The sequence below is a fragment of the Chiloscyllium plagiosum genome, chromosome 5 (assembly GCF_004010195.1).
Source record: "Chiloscyllium plagiosum isolate BGI_BamShark_2017 chromosome 5, ASM401019v2, whole genome shotgun sequence".
Taxonomy (NCBI): Eukaryota; Metazoa; Chordata; class Chondrichthyes; order Orectolobiformes; family Hemiscylliidae; genus Chiloscyllium; species Chiloscyllium plagiosum.
The window spans coordinates 29,841,164-29,861,399 of NC_057714.1; the positions used below are offsets into that span (position 1 = coordinate 29,841,164).

The 20,236-nt window shown below is 38.9% G+C and overlaps 1 protein-coding gene across 2 annotated transcripts in view; it reads right to left on the minus strand.

Annotated features, from left to right (window-relative positions):
* The window catches only part of LOC122549782 (cell division cycle-associated 7-like protein), a 27,489-nt gene continuing 7,253 nt past the window's right edge, over positions 1–20,236 (minus strand). For both annotated transcript variants that reach the window (XM_043689808.1, XM_043689806.1), the window contains exons 3-11: positions 18,268–18,390; positions 8,763–8,891; positions 7,346–7,621; positions 5,197–5,271; positions 4,160–4,345; positions 3,777–3,905; positions 3,113–3,262; positions 1,788–1,924; positions 1–708 (exon numbers count right to left, since the gene is read on the minus strand). In XM_043689808.1, the coding sequence (XP_043545743.1) occupies positions 681–708; positions 1,788–1,924; positions 3,113–3,262; positions 3,777–3,905; positions 4,160–4,345; positions 5,197–5,271; positions 7,346–7,621; positions 8,763–8,891; positions 18,268–18,390 (1,233 nt within the window). In that variant the 3' untranslated portion in view covers positions 1–680. The remainder of the gene's footprint in view (positions 709–1,787; positions 1,925–3,112; positions 3,263–3,776; positions 3,906–4,159; positions 4,346–5,196; positions 5,272–7,345; positions 7,622–8,762; positions 8,892–18,267; positions 18,391–20,236) is intronic.

A 20,236-nucleotide genomic window follows, 5' to 3' on the forward strand; every position in this document is an offset into this window, starting at 1 on the left:
TTTATTTGAATATTTTTAATCAAAGTAAAAGATTATACACATTGTCATTTTCTTGCATAAAATGCAAATCCAACTTCCATGCAGCATTTTAAAATAAAAACACTAAGGCTTCCAAAGGATTCAAGATTAAACTGTAATGAGGAATTACCAAAAATTAAATGTAAAGCCATTCACAAACACATATAATTTCCAGTTTGCTTGACCCATCCTCGGATTTATATTGCATGCAACATGAGATAGTGTTGCATCTACACTGCTATAGGCTAACACATAATAGCACTACATCCTCTTCTTTGTTCATATAGTCATGTAAACAAAACATTATTTTTGAATATCAATAAAACAAATACTTGCAATCATCCATGGTCCCTGAATTGCAATAATTATCTATTCATATGATAGATTCTTTAACACAGGATTTGTACAAACACCTGAAAACAAGAAACTTGTCAAAACTCTTCCAAAGCTTCAAAAAAAAAAACTCTACAATTCAAATTCTTCAGATGGCATTTACACTATTTCTGCTAATTATTTTCAAATTCTGGTAAATTACCAGTAGTTGTAATATTAAAATAAAGTGTGCTTTTTATACAGGTTTCATAAAAAAAATAAAGTCAATTTACTAAAAACAGCTGCAAGAAGCTTTTTCTTTCATGCGTTTACAGATCCTAGTTGCTCCCTCAATCTTCAGTCAGTTGCTTCTGTAAGCTAAAACAAAGAAAAGTGATAGAAAGTTGTCACAAACACGGTCATTAATTTGAGTCCTTTATGCAAGTTACTTCAACATTCCAAGTCTGATAACAGCAAGAATATTGTACACGAGACTAAGTAATAACATAATTAACAATTTTGTAAAGTAACACTAACAGATCATTCTGTAACTGTTCGAGCTAGCAGAAAAGGTGACATGATTGTAGGACTTCTGCTGGGATTACTAACTTAAGAGATACAAAAGATCCATTCAGCATGATGTTGTCCTAATTTACTCCTGCTAGAATGCAATATAGCCTTGATTACTACTCAAATGTGGCTATGAAATAATATCCTATCATACACCAACAGACCAGAATTTTTCTTTTAGAATTAAATCTAAGTATATCATCATGAATTGTATTGATCTGCAAGATCTATAATTTAATTTCTATATTGTCCACTTAGAACCAGAATGTTCTTAGTATCCAGAATGACAAAGGAACAATCAATCTCCTCTCCCCATTCTCTTCCTACCACCCATTTACTGCAGAAGTTTGCATTTTACCTTGACACGGTTCATCATGGTTTATAAAACCTTTGCCAAGAGTGACCATCTAGGTTCATATGAACACTGACCACTTGTAAGGTTGTAAAAGCCTCAATGGAAAAGTGGAACTTTTCACTGGAATTTTAAAGTGGTTCTTTCCATGTTCTCAATTTCATTGCAAGCCCCAGTGGGCCATCCCAGCTGTTTGACAACATTTTTCTGGAGCTCACATTAAACTTGCAGCAGATCAGCAAACCATCAGCAAAATTAAACATAGTAATGTGCAACAGTGGCTTGTAAAGCAAACCAGAAATCCTGTGGCCTTTTAGAAATTCACTTGTCAGAATGTTTACATCAGAATTCTGAATGGACTTAAATAAATGGCTTAGAAATCACCCAATATGCACTCAAATTTCAACAGAATGCACTTTGATCAGTTTCAACAAAAACAAATAACTAAATGACTGAAATTATCCCGGAAAATCTCCATAACATTACTGTCAGCTAAATAAAATATTTAGTTTTCAAAAATACATTAACTCCATACCTTTCCAAATAGGCTTGAACATTGTCATATCCATAAAATTTTGCCAAATGAACAAGAATGCCAGTGGCACAGCGTCCATCCCGACGACGACAGAAGCTACAGTTACAGGTACCTCTGCAAGGGGGACATACCCAATCCTACAGAAAGCAAAGGAAAACAAACAAATGTGATGAAACACACAAACAATACACTGCAAACTGTCAACAGCTTCTGGGGCTGAAAAGCCTATGATTGGAAGAGGTCAACATATTGTACCTTCTGGGATCTCCGTTAGTAGCCTCAGCCAGGTTGAGAGGGGAGAAAAAGTCCCTCAATTTGTATGTGAATTCCGTCTACTAGGGAAAGGGCCAGCAGCTCTATACCCAAAACCCTAAAAAATCATATCCCCGTCATTGACTCCCTCTGACAAGGGAGAACACTGAAAACCAAGTAGGCTTCTTCTCAGAGATCCCAGCAACAAATGTAACTAAAAGCCTTCAGGTAGGTCCTCTTACTCAGATGGCTGGATGACTGTTATGTGATACAGAGCAACACCAACAGCATGGGTTCAATTCCTGCACCAGCTGAGATTAGCATGACAGACTCTCCTTCCCAACCTCTCCCCTCACAGGTTAAATCATCACCAGTTGTCTCTTGAATAATAGTGCAGTCCTAAGGTGCACTAGGGCTATGACGACTTTTACCTTACCTTGACTGGTCAATCAATCAGCTATCAGGTACCAGCAAGAGCTTGTGATACAGTAACTCCCACAGTTTAGAATTCCTATCTTTGTAAAGCACAGAAATTTTATCACCCCTTCAACACCAACAGAAATACCAGCCTATTTGGTTACCAACTCAGTCTGGGCCATTCTCAGTGGGACTGTATCTGACAGGAAGCAGATTTGTAATATCCCTGACCACTGAAGAGTTTAAAAATACCCACCATGTTATTGTTGACTTCTGACCTGCATTCTAAATAATTTCAGACTTATGTATGTTTTGCTAGATTCAGCTCAGGCAGGGTCAATGTCTAATAGAATGAACACTTGAACCCTCTGCCCCGATCAATTTTCTCACAGGGCAATAAAAGTACACTATAACCTCTGCTTAGCAGCAATGCAATTTGTTTCATGATTCTTGGAGACTGCTTTTCAGGTGGTGCAAAATGAAACAGTATAGTTCATGCAATTGAAGTGGATTAAAAAAAAAAATCAAATTCCATTGGAAAATACATCCTCCTCAACAGCATCCCCATTTTTAAAAATTACGCTAATTAAATCGGTCTAGCGTCAACTCCGATAGATTAATGAAACTGCAATACCATCAAATGATTATTAACTTACAGGATTTAGAAGGGCTGATCTCACATTTTCACCATATCGATTACGCAGACATGGCCCACAGAATTGTCCCCTCACACCATAGCAATCTTGATTACGGCATACTGTTTTTGTATCGATTGTTTTCTGCCGGCACTGATGGCAAGTGCTGCCCTACAAGCAGAGAGGAGTGAACTTATTTCCTGTCAGCATGACACCGGTGGAGAAACGCCTCAGTGATAGACTATAATTGAGCATTAAGTGACAGAAATCAAGTTATTTTCCAGAGGTAGCCACCATAAATCAGTTATTGCCTCCAGAGCAAAAAAGGTACAGATTATATTAATCTGCTGTATATTTTCATGCATACTCAAAGCATACCTATATGTCAAGAAAAAATTAAAACTTTTCTGGAATCATTTACAGTCAAATCTGTAAAAATAGCTGGTGTTTATTATAGTTATAATAACTATAATTGTTAACCAATAATTGATGAACAAGTGCTACTATTCTACATTCACAGAATTCCCAGCAATGCAGCCAAAGTTACATCAAATCTCATAACTAAATTATTGATTTATCAAACAATTAAGAAACATTTTAGTTATAAAAGTCATGGTCAAGAATTGCTTTAAAAGTATTTATTAAAATACTGAGGATCAAGAGTATGCTAAAATATATGAATTACCAAACAACGATCATAAATTTTATCTTTAACTGTAATGGCAACATTTTCCAAATCCTCTTCAGTGATATCATCAACAGGCCTTGGCGTGCCTTTTGAAGATCTTCGCCTCCTCTTGGTCAGACTTCCATCCTGTTAAAATCCATCAATATTTCAAAATTTGCATTGAATATTCGCATGAACAACTAATGTTAGAAACAAAGTTTGACAAACATTACAAGCATTGATTATACACGTAGTTATCATTCAGCCATCACATGGTTTTGTTGCAGCTAATCACACCAGAACGAGCTTAGACAGGAGAGAATTGCGCCATAATTAACTCTGCTGTATGACACAATTCTAGGCAACACATAATAAAAACTCATTTCAAACACTTTAGTCACCTCAACGAAACGATTTGTGAGATCAGTTCTCAAGTGGAATTTTTTCACTTGGCTCATAAGTTTGGTTGGAGAAATTGCAAATTTTTCTACAGAGAAACCTTCAGGGGGACGCGCACTTCTGCTTGGATTAACACGGCGCTCAACTTTGCCTTCAGAAAATGTTCTCTTTGGAGTTCGTTTTTGTTTCTAGAAAGTACAAGATGCAGCATTTAAATATGGATTAACGCAAATACAGATATTTATACCGAACAGAATAGAAAGCAAGGCTTAACTTTAATATACAACAAAAAGTTGTTGAAACAAACTATAAAGCACCATTTACCACTTATAACAGGGCCACTGTGTGAAAACTTAACCTGAAAGATAGCATTTGTGACACATTTCAACTGAGGAGGAGGAGGATGCTGCTACTCAGCATCTGGTGATATGCTACAAAGTTTCACTCGTCACACAGCTACTTACATTCTGACATTGTAATTGGCCAATCCTGTTGTCACAGACATTGTTAATATTACAACAGTGGTTAGCACTGTTGCCTCACAGTACCAGGACCCTGAGTTTGATTCCACCCTCGGGTAACTTTGCACATTCTCCCACCTGTCTGCGTGGGTTTTTTTTTCCAGGTGCTCCTGTTTCCTCCCAAATTCCAAAGATGTGTGGGGAAGGTGGATTGACCATGCTAAATTGTCCAGCATCTAGGGACGCGCAGGCTTGCCACAAGAAATATAGGGAACAGGGATGGGATGGTGGGGCAGGGTACTCTTCAGGAGGGTCAGTGTGGACTCAATGGGCCGAATGGCCTGTTTCCACACTGTAGGGATTCTATGTACTAAATCTGTATGTGATCTTCTTACAAAAGGAAACACTTCTAATGCACTGAATTTCTTTGTTTCTAACTTGACAGTTAAATTTTACGAGGTTTATAAAATTCTGAATACTTGAGGTCACTGACCAACTGTGGCCAAATTTTAACATGCAACTTTGTCAAGAAAGAAGATAATTATCTTGAAATTATACAGAAATTAAGCAGAACTTACTGGTGATGAAGAAGTACATACTTTCACTGGAAAGAGTCCAGGCATTGTTTTTAATTCTGCCATGAGTTTAGCAAGCTTAAAAAAAATTTAACAGGTTTAATTCAGTGTGACAAGAACAAAAATATTAAAAGCACACTTTTTCAGAACATGAAAGGCTGAGTATTACCACATAAAGAGGTTAAAGTCACAAAGAACAAGAGTGTGATCAACAGTCATTATGGTGTTTCCCCATTGATAGTTCTTCCAAGTGTAGTGACAGCACCATTAACAACCTCTCATGTGCCAAGATTTATACAATTACATTCTTAATGCACCAGTTATTTTTAAACGTCAGCTTTTTAAACAGCCAGCATACAAGATGTCCACACACAAAGGTGACACGTTCAGCTCAAATTTCACTCACTGAATTCTGGTGACATACAACACTAAGACTACCAACAGAATTCATTTATAAACAAAGCTAGAATGTATGTACAACTAGGCGAAGGTGAGGACTGCAGACTTCATCAGGTCAAAGGGCATTTGCCCAAAATGTCAATTCTCATGCTCCTCAGATGCGGCCTGACCTGCTGTGCTTTTCCAGCACCACACTCCTCAACTGTATGTACAACTAATCATGTTAAAGATTGTTGCTTCTTTTAAAGAACAGAAATCCAAACTGCTAAAAAGCATTCAAAAAGGAAGCATGGATTTGAAATAAATTTAGAAATGGTTTAAATCCTAAAAGTGAATAAAAAGATGTTTGGTTTGAAGATCACGAACATTGGACAGGCTTACTAAGTCTCACCGTTAACATCCACGTGCTTTGTTAATGCAAAATAGTATTACTATTTCACTGATTTAATACACCCACTACATCTGTTGAAGGGTTTCAAAAGTTTAGTACGTCTCATATCATCCTTTACATTAAAACATTTTTTAAAGATGAGGAGAGAGATTTAAATAAAACATGGGCGAATTTTTTTTTTTTTTTTACACAGAGGGTGGATCGTGTGCGGAATGAACTGCCAGAGAAAATGGTGGATGTGAGCACAATTACAGCATTTAAGGATAAGTTCAGAGGAACTTTGATTATCCGTAGGACACAGGCAGGGAGTATTTCGTTCGGTTAATCGAATTCCAGATAATCAAATGCTGGATAACACAGTTTAGCCAAGCATTGGGACCTTGTGATCTTGCTGGATAACCCAATATTCGGATAATTGAAGTTGCTCTGCATGTGAATTGGAAAGGATTAGAGGGAAAATGGCCAGAAGGCAGGCGGGAGTAATATAGTTTGGGAATATGCTCGGCATGGGTTGGCTGGACTAATGGGTCTGTTTCCGTGCTGCATGACTCTATGATACAGCTCTTTACAACCACACACCTACTATAAAATAGAAAACCATCAAAGCTTACAAATTAAGTTAATGCCAAGGGAATTCTGACCAATACACCAAGGGAATATTTACAATAAACATGATCACCATTGTCCAAGGGGTGAACTTAGAGATCAGAATTTCTTTGACCTCATTCTGGGATTTACTGACGTATTAGTCAGGAGAAGACCAAGAGGGACCTGGCTGATGGAATAACTCAAGTGGAGTGACTTGAGTGACTCTTAAGGTGGATTATTGTCTGGGCCACTCCAAGACAACTAAAACAGAAAGCATCCTCCCTAAAAGAAAACTACTGAGAACTGCAAAAGAGAAAATATTTATCATTGTTCCCCAAAAAACCAACAATTTAAACTGACATTTTTCAGCCTTTGGATCATCTTTCTAAAGTGTGATGTTGTAGACAACCGAGGAATGAAATATTGTCAGGATTTGTCAACTAACTTGGAAAACACTCAGATGCCTTTTGTGTTACTTCTTTATCTCAAATACTACTTTCTACTGCAGGTAAAGAGGTAACATTCTACTTGCACATGTCTGAGACAAATTAAGTTTCAAAGCAAGTAAGATTCTTGCATTAACACAGCAGCAAGCTGTGTGGTTTTATAATTTTCATGTCATTTCTTTAATCTTAGAAAAAGCCACACGGGTACAGCTTTAAGGCAACAATGACAACATACTTCAAGCCATTTCAGATATGTAATCTCAAAAAAAGCAGCACATTACCCTCCTATTAATTGCAAACACAATGAGAATTGTTGTAGATACTTCACCATTTCTTTATTTTCTTTGATGTTCATGGCCCTCTTTAGCAATACATTAGAATTTTTCTTTCCGGGTGCAGAGTCATCATCTGATTCAGACTCCTCAGATTCCTGGATGTCTCGCTGCTTTCTTTTCACTGGCCTTCTTGTAGGGAACTTAAATGCCACACGCAGTCCAAAATGGCCTTTCTTTGGCATTGCCTCCATCTCACTTTCTATGGACGATTCATCATCATCATATTCAGTGAAACCCTCATCTTCATCCTCCATTTCCAAACTCTCAGACTGTAAGAAACACCAATTTATTACAAAAAAAACCTAACAAATAGTATGTTCTGTCTGACCAGGTAGTTATGTGCAATTATTAGTGAACACTTAACATCTAAAGCTCAAAGATAAATTCAATAACCAATAGTATATTTCCTTATGTCTTAGAAGGAAGCCGTGACAATGGGGGAAAATCAAGTTTTTTTGGAAGTGCGTTTGAAAACAGCCCCACAGAAGTCTTTACTTTGCCATTTGTAATGATTTTGTGAACGGAATGTGGTGTATAACAACCCAATTGTGAATGGGCATGATATGTCAAGTTACTTTTATGGTAGTTTCTGTCTGTCATGCTAGCCAACACAGCGCTTTTGAAAAAAAAATTCCAAAATTAGAATCTTAAAAAAAAAGAGAAAATCAGAATTCATTTCAAACAGGTGTCCTGCAGCTAGTTTAATGGAGCCAGGTCTTTGTCATTAGTGAGGTCAGCAAATGGAATGGGTGAAAATCCAGCAGCACCAAGTCATATAGATGAAAGCGATTGTGATCACATGAGGGGAACGGTAATAGGAATATACTCAAAGTTACAAACAGGGCCATCTGATTTGAACAGAGCTGATATTTCCCTGTGCACAATATTCTGCACTCTGTTCTATTATTCTGATGTACTTACATATGGTTTGATTTGCCTGGTTAGCACACAAAACAATACTTTCCACTGTATCTCAGTACATGTGACAATAAAAAATCAAGTCAAATGGGTTCCAGTTAGCTCCTACCTATTTCAGAACTACTGGCCAACTAATTCACCTGAATAGATGACAACAGATAGGTTCTGGGTGACAGATTTGGTTTCTAATTTTCAACTTGCCATATCCATATTTACACTGGAAAACAGGAGGGTGGTGGTTCAAAACTACTCCCATTCAACTTGCTAACAGGATTTATTAATTATGCATTTGCTAAGGACATTGAATGACCAGCTACTATATTTCCCTGATATTATAGTTATTTCTACCAGATCAATGCCTGCCCTTCAGGAAAAGATTTAATGCAAAAGTCCCAAGCATGAGTATTTTAACAATGATAATTCTGAGAGAAGTTCTAAGATGGGGTCCACAAATACACAAAACAACTAGATGTTAATTTAGGCATTTCTTACCCTTAAATCCTCTTTGTCATCAGATTCATGAATATGTTCAGGGAACCCTTCAAAAACATAATCAGTCGACCAACTATCCACCGTGAAAATTTCAATAAGCTCTTCTGTAATAAATTTGGACTGGAAACTCTGAGAATCAAAACACAATGAAGAACTTAGCAACAAATCCAAATTATTAAAAGTTATTTAAGCTAACCAACGGTTCGGAAGGACAGCTGCAACTGTAAATACCAACTATGAAGCTTTAACAAGGCCCTCAACCTCAGTTTTCAACCATCAGTGCTGAAAACCAAAACAATTTGGATTAGGAGCACTTTTTAGAACACATATAAGGAGGGTCAAGAAGTCACCAACCTTGTACAGAATTTTTGATTGTTCATAGCTGTCACTGAAGCAGCAGAAGAAAACCTGCTAGCTGTGTGTAAACCACTGAAGAGCAGCTGGCCTGTAGCATTCTAAGAGTCAACCACGTTGCCCATTTACTGTCTCAGATTAGGTTTCAGCCAATACAAAGTCCAAAATGAAATAACACCAAGAGTTTTAGAGCAGTACAATCCTGAGTGTACTATCTTGATTTACAAGCACATTTCAGGGAACTACATTCAGTGCTTAGCACATCAGTTCCATTACTTTGAACTAGTTCATTTTTTTTAAAAAAGGATTCTGGTTGTTAAGTGGGAGGTAAGGAAGAAAGTTGCCGTGGGGTAACACAACCAAGTTCCAGGGAAGAGAAAGTAATGTAATGTGGAAGCAGGCATGGTCTTTCATCACAGTTGACTCCAAATCGCATTGTCAGGTAAAACAGCTTTACTGTGCTTGACTTGGGAAAGATTGATGCTGGGACTAGACACCTGAAACTACACACTTTCCCAAAATCATACCATGACCATTAATCTAATGGACAGAAGACAATGTTAAAATTTGGATTTCTCTACTTTAGAAACATCCAGAGTAACACTCATATTCGAGAAAAAGGTATAGCAATCAATAAAGAGCAGTTAATCTGATATATAAAAATGATGGAAACACTCATCAGGTCAGGTAGCAAAAATCTAGGACAAGATGTAGACAAATACTTAAAGCCATACAATAGCAAAAATTCTCCAACTACTGCAAAGCAGAAATTAAACAAAAAAACCCCACTGGAAATGCTCAGCTAATCAGTTACTATCTGAAGTAAGAAAGCATGTTAAGGTTTTGGGCTGAAAACTGACAACACTGGAGAAAAGGTTTTACACCAGCAGACGGAGAAGGGGAATATAAAGAGAGCCTGTGATAGGGCGATGAGTGGTTGAGATCAACTGCCAAAAGATTTCACGATGCAACAGCCAAAGTGGTAACGGATTTAGTACAGAAACAAAAGGTTTCTGTAAATAAGCTCAAAATGGTTACACTGGAACCTTTTTGAATGCAACATTAAGGGAAGAGACCAATACCAAGCCAACCTGAAAAATAAAAAAGATAATGGGACAGAGGTCATCATCTAAAGTTGTTGATCTCTGTGTGAAGCCCCAAAGGCTGTAAAGTGACAAATTGAAAGATATGGGACCAGGCAAGTATGTAGGAGCAAGATGGAGTATCAAAAATGGAAGCGACCAGAAGCAACAGTCACGCCTGTGGACTGAATAACACAGTTCTGCAAAGCACTCAGCCAGTTTGTGTTTGACCTTCCCAATGTAGAAGAGGCCGCATGGAGAGTAGCAAATACAGAATTCTAATTTGGAGGCATCAATGATATCTAGACTTCAAGGTAAGGTCATGAGGACAGATATACAAATTAGGCCTGCTTTCTCTAGAACTTAGATGGTGAAGACCCAATCTGACCAAAGTCTCCAAGATATTAATGGGGGGGGAAAACAAAAAGAGGGCAAATAAACACAAACTATTTCCACTGGTAGGATATTTGAAAACTTGGAGGCATAGTCTAAAATTCAGGGAAAGAGCATTCAGGAGAAATGTTCGGAAGAACTTGTGCAGACAAAGGGTGGTAGATGCCTAGAACTGTTTCCCAAATGGTAACAAATGCAGAATCACTAGATAATTTTAAATCTGAGATAGCTTTGCTTAATTAAAGTTTATCTATTAAGGGATATAGGCCAAAGGCAGATATATGAAGTTAGGCCACAGATCAAAGTGTTCTCATGATGTCAGAACAGGCTCAAAGAGCTGATTTGCCCACTCCTATTGCTAGGTAAGTGAATTGCTGTTGGATTGGAATGAATATTTGGGGACCCAGATCAATGCCATACAATCGGAATTCATTTTGAATACATTTGGGTTGACCAAGGCCAATCAACATAACACTGCATTAAAAAAACCTGATAATTGAATAGAAGAGCACAAAATTCATGCTATTCTTAATCAGAGGTTCAAATTTATAGCCACTGAACCTATTGATCAGCATATGCAGATTCTCTTACTCAAAAGCAAACTAGTACAATGCTTGCTGGATTTAATAGAAACAAATTTTCAAGTGATATACATGGTATGGCTCATTTTCATTGTTCACCGTGCCATATATGTACAGACAATGATGTTCCTTTGGAACATGGAACAATACAGCACAGCACAGGCCCTTCGAACCTCAATGTTGTGCAGGCCTTCGATCCCACTCTAAGATCAGACTAACCTACATACCCTTCATTGTACTAACTTCTATGTGCGTATCCAAGAGTTGCTTAAATATCCCTACTGTATCTGACTCTACCACCACTGCTGGCAGTGCATTCCACGCACTCACCATTCTGCGTAAAGAACCTACCTCTAACATCTCCCTTAAACCATCCTCCAATTACCTTAAAATTATGTCCCTTTGTGATAGACGCCTCTCAACATATTATGGTTTGGAGATGCCGATGTTGGACTGGGGTGTACAAAATTAAAAATCCCACAACACCAGGTTATAGTCCAATAGGTTTATTTGGAAGCACTAGCTTTTGGAGTACTGCTCTTTTATCAGGTGATTCACAGATGAAGGAACAGTGCTCCGAAAGCTAGTGCTTCCAAACAAACCTGTTGGATTATAACCCAGTGTTGTGAGATTTTTAACTCTCAACATCTTGTACACCTCTATCAAGTCACCTCTCCTTCTTTGCTCTGATGAGAAAATCTCTAGCTCCCTCAATCTTTCTTCATAAGATGTGCCCTCCAGTCCAGGCAGCATCCTGGTTAATCTCCTCTGCACCCTCTCTAAAGTTTCCACATCTTTTCTGTAATGAGCAACCAGAACTGAACACAATATTCCAAGGTGTTGTCTAACCAAGACTCTATAGAGCTGCAGCATAACTTCACGGCTCAAACTCAATCCCCCTGCTAATGAATGCCAACACACCATACGTCTTCTTAACAACCCCGTTGGACTAAAGGGTCTGTTTCCATGTTGTACATCTCTGTGACTCTATAACTTTGAGGGATCAATGGACATGGATTGCAAGATCCCTCTGCTCCTCCACACTGCCAAGAATCCTGCCTTTAACCTTGTATTCTGTATTTAAATTCGACCTTCCAAAGTGAATCACTTCACATTTTGCCAGGTTGAACTCTCCGTCTGCCACTTTTCAGTCCAGTTCTACATCCTGTCAATGTCTTGTTGCAACCTACATCAACCTTCCACACCATCCACAACTCCACCAACCTTGGTGTCATCAGCAAACATACCAACCCACCCTTCCACTTTCCCATCCAAGTCATTTATAAAAATCACAAAGAGCAGAGGTGCCAGAACCGGTGCCTGCAGAACACCACTAGTCACCATGCTCCAGGCTGAATATTTTCAATCTACCACAACCCTCTATCTTCTATGGGCCAGCCAGGTTTCCAGATAGCCAGATTTCCCTGTATCCCATGCTTCCTTACTTTCTGAATAAGCCTACCATGGGGTACCTTCCCAAACACCTTGTTAAAATCCACCTACACCACATCCACTGCTCTACCTCCATTGTGTTTTGTCACATCCTCAAAGAATTCAACAGGGTTTGTAAGGCATGACCAGCCCCTCACAAAGCCATGCTGACTACCTCTATTCAAAACTATGGTTTTCCAAATAATCATAAACTCGGTCTCTTATAATCCTCTCCAACACTTTGCACACTACAGACCCTTTACATCCTAGGACAGGTTCTGCACAGTATAACTTGGACAAATGGTTGGGTGATTTGATAGTGCTGACAAAGTTATACACATACACAGTGTGAACTATTACATTGTATGCAAGACTGCTACAGCAATGCCATGTCCACATGTTAATTCACATTGCTAGCCTATTCACCTATGTACCAAGCAAGGAAACCGAACACATTGGTACTACACCATTATATCATGACAATCTCGACATGCCACCAGTGTATGACCATGCTCGATGCTGACAAAGGGATGAAGGCAACCTTACGGCTAACCTGGTCAGACCAATTCTCACAGTTTATTGCACAAAACCATGAACTAAAGTCATGTGGTATACAAATTGCAGTGCTGCTGTGATGCCAGGAGTTCAGGGTGTTATGTCCTGAAGACTAGCCAATCATATCAAACAGCGGATCTACATGCAGGGTACCAACAACATCCAAGCAAAACTCATGCGTCCAATATTAGATATGGTTCGACAATTAGACAACATTTAATTGATAATCAAAAAACAAAGAACATTACAGCAAAGGAACAGGCCCTTCACCCTCCAAGCCTGCGCCAATCTAGATCCTCTATCGAAATCTGTCACTCATTTTCTAAGGATCTGTACCCCTCTGCTCCTTGCTCATTCATGTCTCTGTATAGATACATCTAAAATGATGCTAGCGTGCCTGCCTCTACCACCTCCGATGGCAATGCGTTCCAGGCACCTACCACCCTCTACGTAAAAAACCTTCCACGCATATCTCCCTTAAACTTTTCCCTTCTCACCTTGAACTAGTGTCTCCTAGTAATTGAGTCCACCACTCTGGGAAAAAGCTTCTTGCTATTCACCCTATCTATTCCTCTCAACGATTTTGTAGATCTCAATCAGATCCCCCCCTCAACCTCAGTCTTTCTAATGAAAATAATCCTAATCTACTCAACCTCTCTTTATAGCTAGCACCCTCCATATCAAGCAACATCCTGGTGAACCTCCTCTGCACCCTCTCCAAAGCATCCACATTCTTTTGGTACTGTGGCAACCAGAACTGTACGCAGTATTCCAAATGTGGCTGAACCAAAGTCTTATGCAACTGTAACATGACCTGCCAATTCTTGTACTCAATACTCCGTCCAATGAAGGAAAGCATGCTGTATGCCTTCTTGACCACTCTATTGACCTGCCTTACCACCAATGGACCGGGTACAATGGACACGAACATCCAGATCTCTCTGTGCATCAATCTTCCTCAAGGCTTTCCCATTAACCATAAGACATGACCTTCCCTGCACAAAACCATGTTGCCTATTACTGATAAGGCCATTTTCTTCCAAATGGGAATAGATCCTATCCCTCAATATCTTCTCCAGCAACTTCTCTACCACTGACATCAGGCTCAGCAGTCTATAATTACCTGTATTATCCCCACCACCCTTCTTAAACAAGGGGACAACATTAGCAATTCTGCAGTCCTCCAGGATGTCCCCCGTTTTCAAGGATGCTACAAAGATATGTTAAGGCCCCAGCTAATTCCTCTCTCACTTCCCTCACTTCCTTTCATCCGGACCTGGGGACGGGCCATCTTAATGACTTTTAGAATACCCAACACTTCCTCCCTCCTTATGCTAACTTGACCTAGAGTAATCAAACATTTATCTCTAACCTCAACATCCATCATGTCCCTCTCCTCAGTGAATACCAATGCAAACTACTCATTAAGAATCTCACCCATTTTCTGACTCCACACACAACTTTCCTCCTTTGTCCTTGAGTGGGCCAATTTCCCTTAACACTGTTTGCTAAAGGCTTTAGAATTTTCCTTAGCCCTGGCTGCTAATCCAGAGAGCGCATCCAGTCATATAGTATGGTGCACATGCATACATTGAAAGCTATACGTAATTTTTAAAAAAAGATTTGTTCATGGGATGTGGGCATTGACAACTGGACCAGCATTTATTACCCATCCCTAGTTGCCCTTGAGAAGGTGGTAGTCAGTTGCCCTCTTGCAATGTATGTGTTGTAGGAAATCCAGGATTTTGAAACAATGACATTGAAAGAATGGAAATATATTTCCAAGTCAGCATGGAGGGGAACTTACAGCTAGTGTAGTTCCCATGTGTCTACTGTCCTTGTCCTTCATGACAAAAGAAGCTATAGGTTTGGAAGGTGCTACCTAAGCATCTTTGCTAAATTTCTGCAATGCAGCTTGCAGATAGTACACACTGCATCTACTGAGCATTGGTGTTGGAGGGAGTGAATGTTTGCAAACACACACAGTCATGTCCTAAACACAGTACCTGTTCCAACTCAAAAAACAAGTAACAGTCATTCCCCAATTCATTTCTCAGGGGAATGCCTTGATCAAATTTTGGCAATTAACAGTCAGTCATCATTAAAGGAGGATTGATTACATTACAGTGTGGAAACAGGCCCTTCGGCCCAACAAGTCCACACCAACCCGCCGAAGCGAAACCCACCCATACCCCTACATTTACCCCTTACCTAACACTACGGGCAATTTAGCATGGCAATTTAGGATGTTATTAAACTTGAGGCGGTGTAGAAAAGATTTATAAAAAGGATGTTGCCAGGATGGTGGGTTTGATTTATAGGGAGAGGCTTTTAGTATGGATGGGGTAAATAGCCAAGATCTTTTTCCCCAGGGTGGAGGAGTATAAATCTAGAGGTCATAGGTTAAAGGTGAGAGGGGAAAGATAGAAAAGGGACCTGAAGGGCAACTTTTTCATGCAGAGAATGGTGCATGTATGGAATGAGTTGCCAGAGGAAGTGATAGAGGCTGGTATAATTACAACATTTAAAAGGCATTTGAATGAATAGGTGAGGTTTGGAGGGAAATGGTCTAAATGCTAGCAAATGGGAATAGATTAATTTAGGATAGCTGGTCAGTATGGACGAGTTGGACTGAAGGGTCTGTTTCTGTGCATACATCTCTGACTAGTTGGAAATGATTGGACAGTTAAAAGGAAACACTAACTTTGAACTCCTGTGCATTTTCTGAAGGCATTGTTTTCAACTGCACACGCGAATGTCACAACCTGGGTTAAAAACATCGACTAACCAAGTGAACAGGGACAGAGGGGAAAAAAAACATTGCTTAGACAAAATTGGTGTAGCCCAGACAAAGTGCTGTGTCCACTTCTGTTGTATACAGAAATGATTTGGGCTTGGGTACAGAAAGGAATCAAAGTTTCCTACAAAGGTTAATGGATGAACTTTGGCACTCTTGGTTTTACCTTTGTAATTTTAGGTGTCCCATCACAGAAATGCACAATAAAGCTATATAGGACACAAATGCAATACAAGGAAGAGGTATGATAGAGGGAAAATTCTTTAACCTCGGTCACATTGAAAAAGGATCTAATATAATTTCCTAAAATTATAAAAATATAATACAATAAAGGAAAATAATTTCTAATTGATCTAATGATAGACAAGCAAAAATTATGTATAGATTACCATTAAAATTGAGATTATGAAAATTTTCCAGAAAGAATTGTTGCATTGTTTTTCTCCTTTGAATGGTTGTGCCAAACAGTTAAGAGAAAAATTGCACGCATATTTGAAGAGGAGGAAGGTTTAAGGCTAAGATGGAAGAACAGAAATGAAACCAGTATTGGATTGCTCATTGTGGATAGGTGACCTGTATCAAAAACGTGCACAGTTTTAATTCTTATCAAAAGAAACTGTTTGAAAAGTAAATAGAGTGGCATTGAACCACAAAAAACAAAAACTGCTGCAAGTGCATAGCAAGTTTTAGCAACAAATAACCGTTGAGAGCACAGATACAGTAATGTGCTAGATATACAGCCCCCCCCCAGTTATGAATGGCCAACTTAAAAACACAATTCCATTCAGGTTGTAACTTTAAAGATTTGATATTACAAAAGTTCCCTATACTTACAAATATTTATTTTATATTTGTCCTGTGTTGTTTTCCGACTTGCATACACACTCAAGAACAGAACCCATTTACAACAGAGACCCCTGCCAACAGTTCCTCGGTGAAGAAAAATTAAAGGATTTGTTGAACTCCAAGTCCAAACAAATTTGATGAAAAGTCAATATGCTTAGCTTTTTTAAGGAATGGATAGAGCCAAATTTATTCCATGAATCCAAGTATAAGGATGAGTCCAAAATATACATGTCAAGACCCACCACACTAGGACGGCGTGCCACACTTTCCCTCACCCTTAAGTAGAACAGATCATATGGAAATGATGATTAGGAATCAAAATCATTCTTGAAAAACAGAAGAGTAAAATTGATTGAGGTTCTAACGAAAAGTTTTGGGAACGTGTCCGAAACCAGTTTTTCTTGTTGCTACGATTTACAACTTCAAATTGGCTCAATTTCTTCACATTCTTAACACGAAAACAACCATCTGGTTGAATGATCTCATCTACTGGCTCCTGGGAAGCAAAACTGTCAAGGTGCTTACTTGAGGATGTTAACATCCAATACTTCTAAAATTCCCAATGCAAAAAACCATTCAACAGATTAACTAAACATTAAACAAGTGAATGAAAATATCAGGTATTCATGCCAATATACTATTCATAAAATTATTACATCCACACAATTTTTCTCATTATGTTATAATGGCACAGTGGTTAGCACTGCTGCCTCACAGCGCCAGAGACCTGGGTTCAATTCCCACCTCAGGCGACTGACTGTGTGGAGTTTGCACATTCTCCCCATGTCTGCGTGGGTTTCCTCCGGGTGCTCCGGTTTCCTCCCACAGTCCAAAGATGTGCAGGGTCAGGTGAATTGGCCATACTAAATTGTCCGTAGTGTTAGGTAAGGGGTAAATGTAGGGGTATGGGTGGGTTTCGCTTCGGCGGGTCGGTGTGGACTTGTTGGGCCGAAGGGCCTGTTTCCACACTGTAATGTAATCTAAAAAAAAAACAAAAACTGCAGATGCTGGAAATCTGAAACAAAAGCAAATTGCTGAAGAAACTCAGCAGCTCTGGCACCTGTGGGGAGAAAACAGAGTCAATTTTTCAGATCCAGTTACCCCTCTTCAGAACAAGGTGATGGAAGGGCCACTGCATCCCAAATGTTGACTCTGCTCTCTCTCTCTCTCTCTACAGATGCTGCCAAACTGGCTAAATTTCTCCGGCAATTTCTGTTTTGTTTCTCACATTTATGTTCTTGATTTGTATTTGAACAATTAAAAACACTTTACCTGAAGACATCAGGGATGAACTTGAAGTACATTTATTTTGCTTACCAATCACATTTTAAAGTAAGATGGAGTAAGTGCAAGCCAGCTTACTCATTCAAGTGAGTGTTTGGAACTGTATGGGCAGAACAGGTGCAGCAAACTTTCCAGCAAAACCATTTAAATTAAATTTTGAAAAATTATTTTTGTTAACTTACATTAATATGCTGGTTTGGGCTGTCATCTGCATGATCATGTCGTGTGTTACATTCAAAATCTTGAAAGCCCAAAAACTCATCATCACTTGGTGCATCAAAGATGTCGGCTATTAATTTTGGTGTCTGTGAATACAGAAGGAAACACAATTAAACAGAACTGCCTTAAAGTGGCATACTTAAAGAATGTGTCTAGATGACAGCTTTATCCTCTTCACAAGCAAGTTTTGAGTATTTATTTAACTAAACCCAAGGAGTTTGCACTGGAATCATTAGTTTACCACAGGATGCCTAGGCAGGAACAGAAAAACTATGTTAAAGTGCAGTTGTAGATTCTGAGAAAGCTTGGTGATGCATTCTTGTGAAGGTTAATATGTTTGAATATTCTACGAAAAACCACTAAACTAACTTACAAAGGATAATGAGGTTTGAGTATCTCAGCATTAAGATGTAAACCTCAGAAACTGAAAAAAAAACTGTAGGGGAAAAACATATACACACATTTCACAGGGTTACCTTTGAAATTTCTCAAGTGGGCCTCCTTCAAAACCACACAATACAGAGGAACCTCGATTATCTGGCATTCGATTATCCAAATATCGGATTATCCAGCAAGATTGCAAAGTCCCGATGCTCAGCTAAACTGTTATCCAGCATTCAGTTATCTGGAATTTGATTAACCAAATGAAATACTGCCCGCCGTGTCCTTTGGATAATCGAGCTTCCTCTGTATTTTAAAAATAGCCTACATTTACACAGCATCTTTCATGACATCAGAACATTCCAAATCACTTCACAGCAGTGATTATAAAAGCTGCACTGTTAGGAAATGTGGCAAACCAGGGAGGCAAAATTATGCAAGGCCCACAGACAACAATAAACTAGGAAGTGGATATGTCAGTAAGTTCTGCATAAGCCAGCATGTCGTTAAAACTGATTACAGTAAAATTAACCATTTCAATGTAAAAACAATCGAATGTTTAACTATTGAGTGCTCAGATTTCTAAACCAGAACGTGTTCAAGCTAAACTTTTGCATTATCATTTTAATTTCAACACTTCTACGCTAAATATTAAGAGTACAAGACACGGATTGCATCATTTTTATAACGTACTTGTCAATCCCAAGAACAATTTTCATTCCATTGGTTAAATAAGGAGAGGCTCTGAACAGATTTGTCACAAGGCAAGAAGCCAATTGGTCCATTACATCTGCACTGACTCCAAATGAGCATTATTATTTAGTGCCAGCCTACTGCCCTTTCCCCTCCTTATTTTGATTCAAACAATCTAATGCCCTCCTAAATACCTCAACGGAACCAATACTCAACTGCATTCTTTGTAGTATAACGATTTTCACACTGAAAACGCCTATAAGCACAAGTCAGACATAGGCACAATACCTCCCCCGATACAGCTTAAAAAGAAACCAAGGAAAGAAAAAAAACCAACACAGAAGAGCACAGAGTCTGCATCACGGAGCTGCCCAGGACAAACCTCGACAAAATCTCTCTGCATCTCTCTCCAGACTTTCTTTCCAACGGCACATTTCAAACAAGGCACATAGATGAAGTAATTTGCAAAATAAGCAAATTCAATGAGCACCCGAGCTACAAATTTTCTCACAAACTTTGAAGCAAATTCAATGTGAGAAATGTTATAAGCCCTAGTGGTCGCAATAGTCTGGCTGTCAGTTCTGAAATGCTCCTGATGTATGGTAGTGTGGCTAGTCCTTTGGGTTGCGGCACGTCCTCGTTCCGGAACGAGCATTTCAGAACTGACAGCCAGACTACTGCGACCACTAGGACTTATAACAGCACACAAACCAACAGCCACCCTCAGACAACTCACCAGAACGAAGGACCCAATACCCAGCATGAGCCAAACTAATATATAGTGTACAAAATCCCATGCAAGGACTGCACAAAACACTATATAGGACAAACAGGAAGACAGCTAACGATCCGCATCCA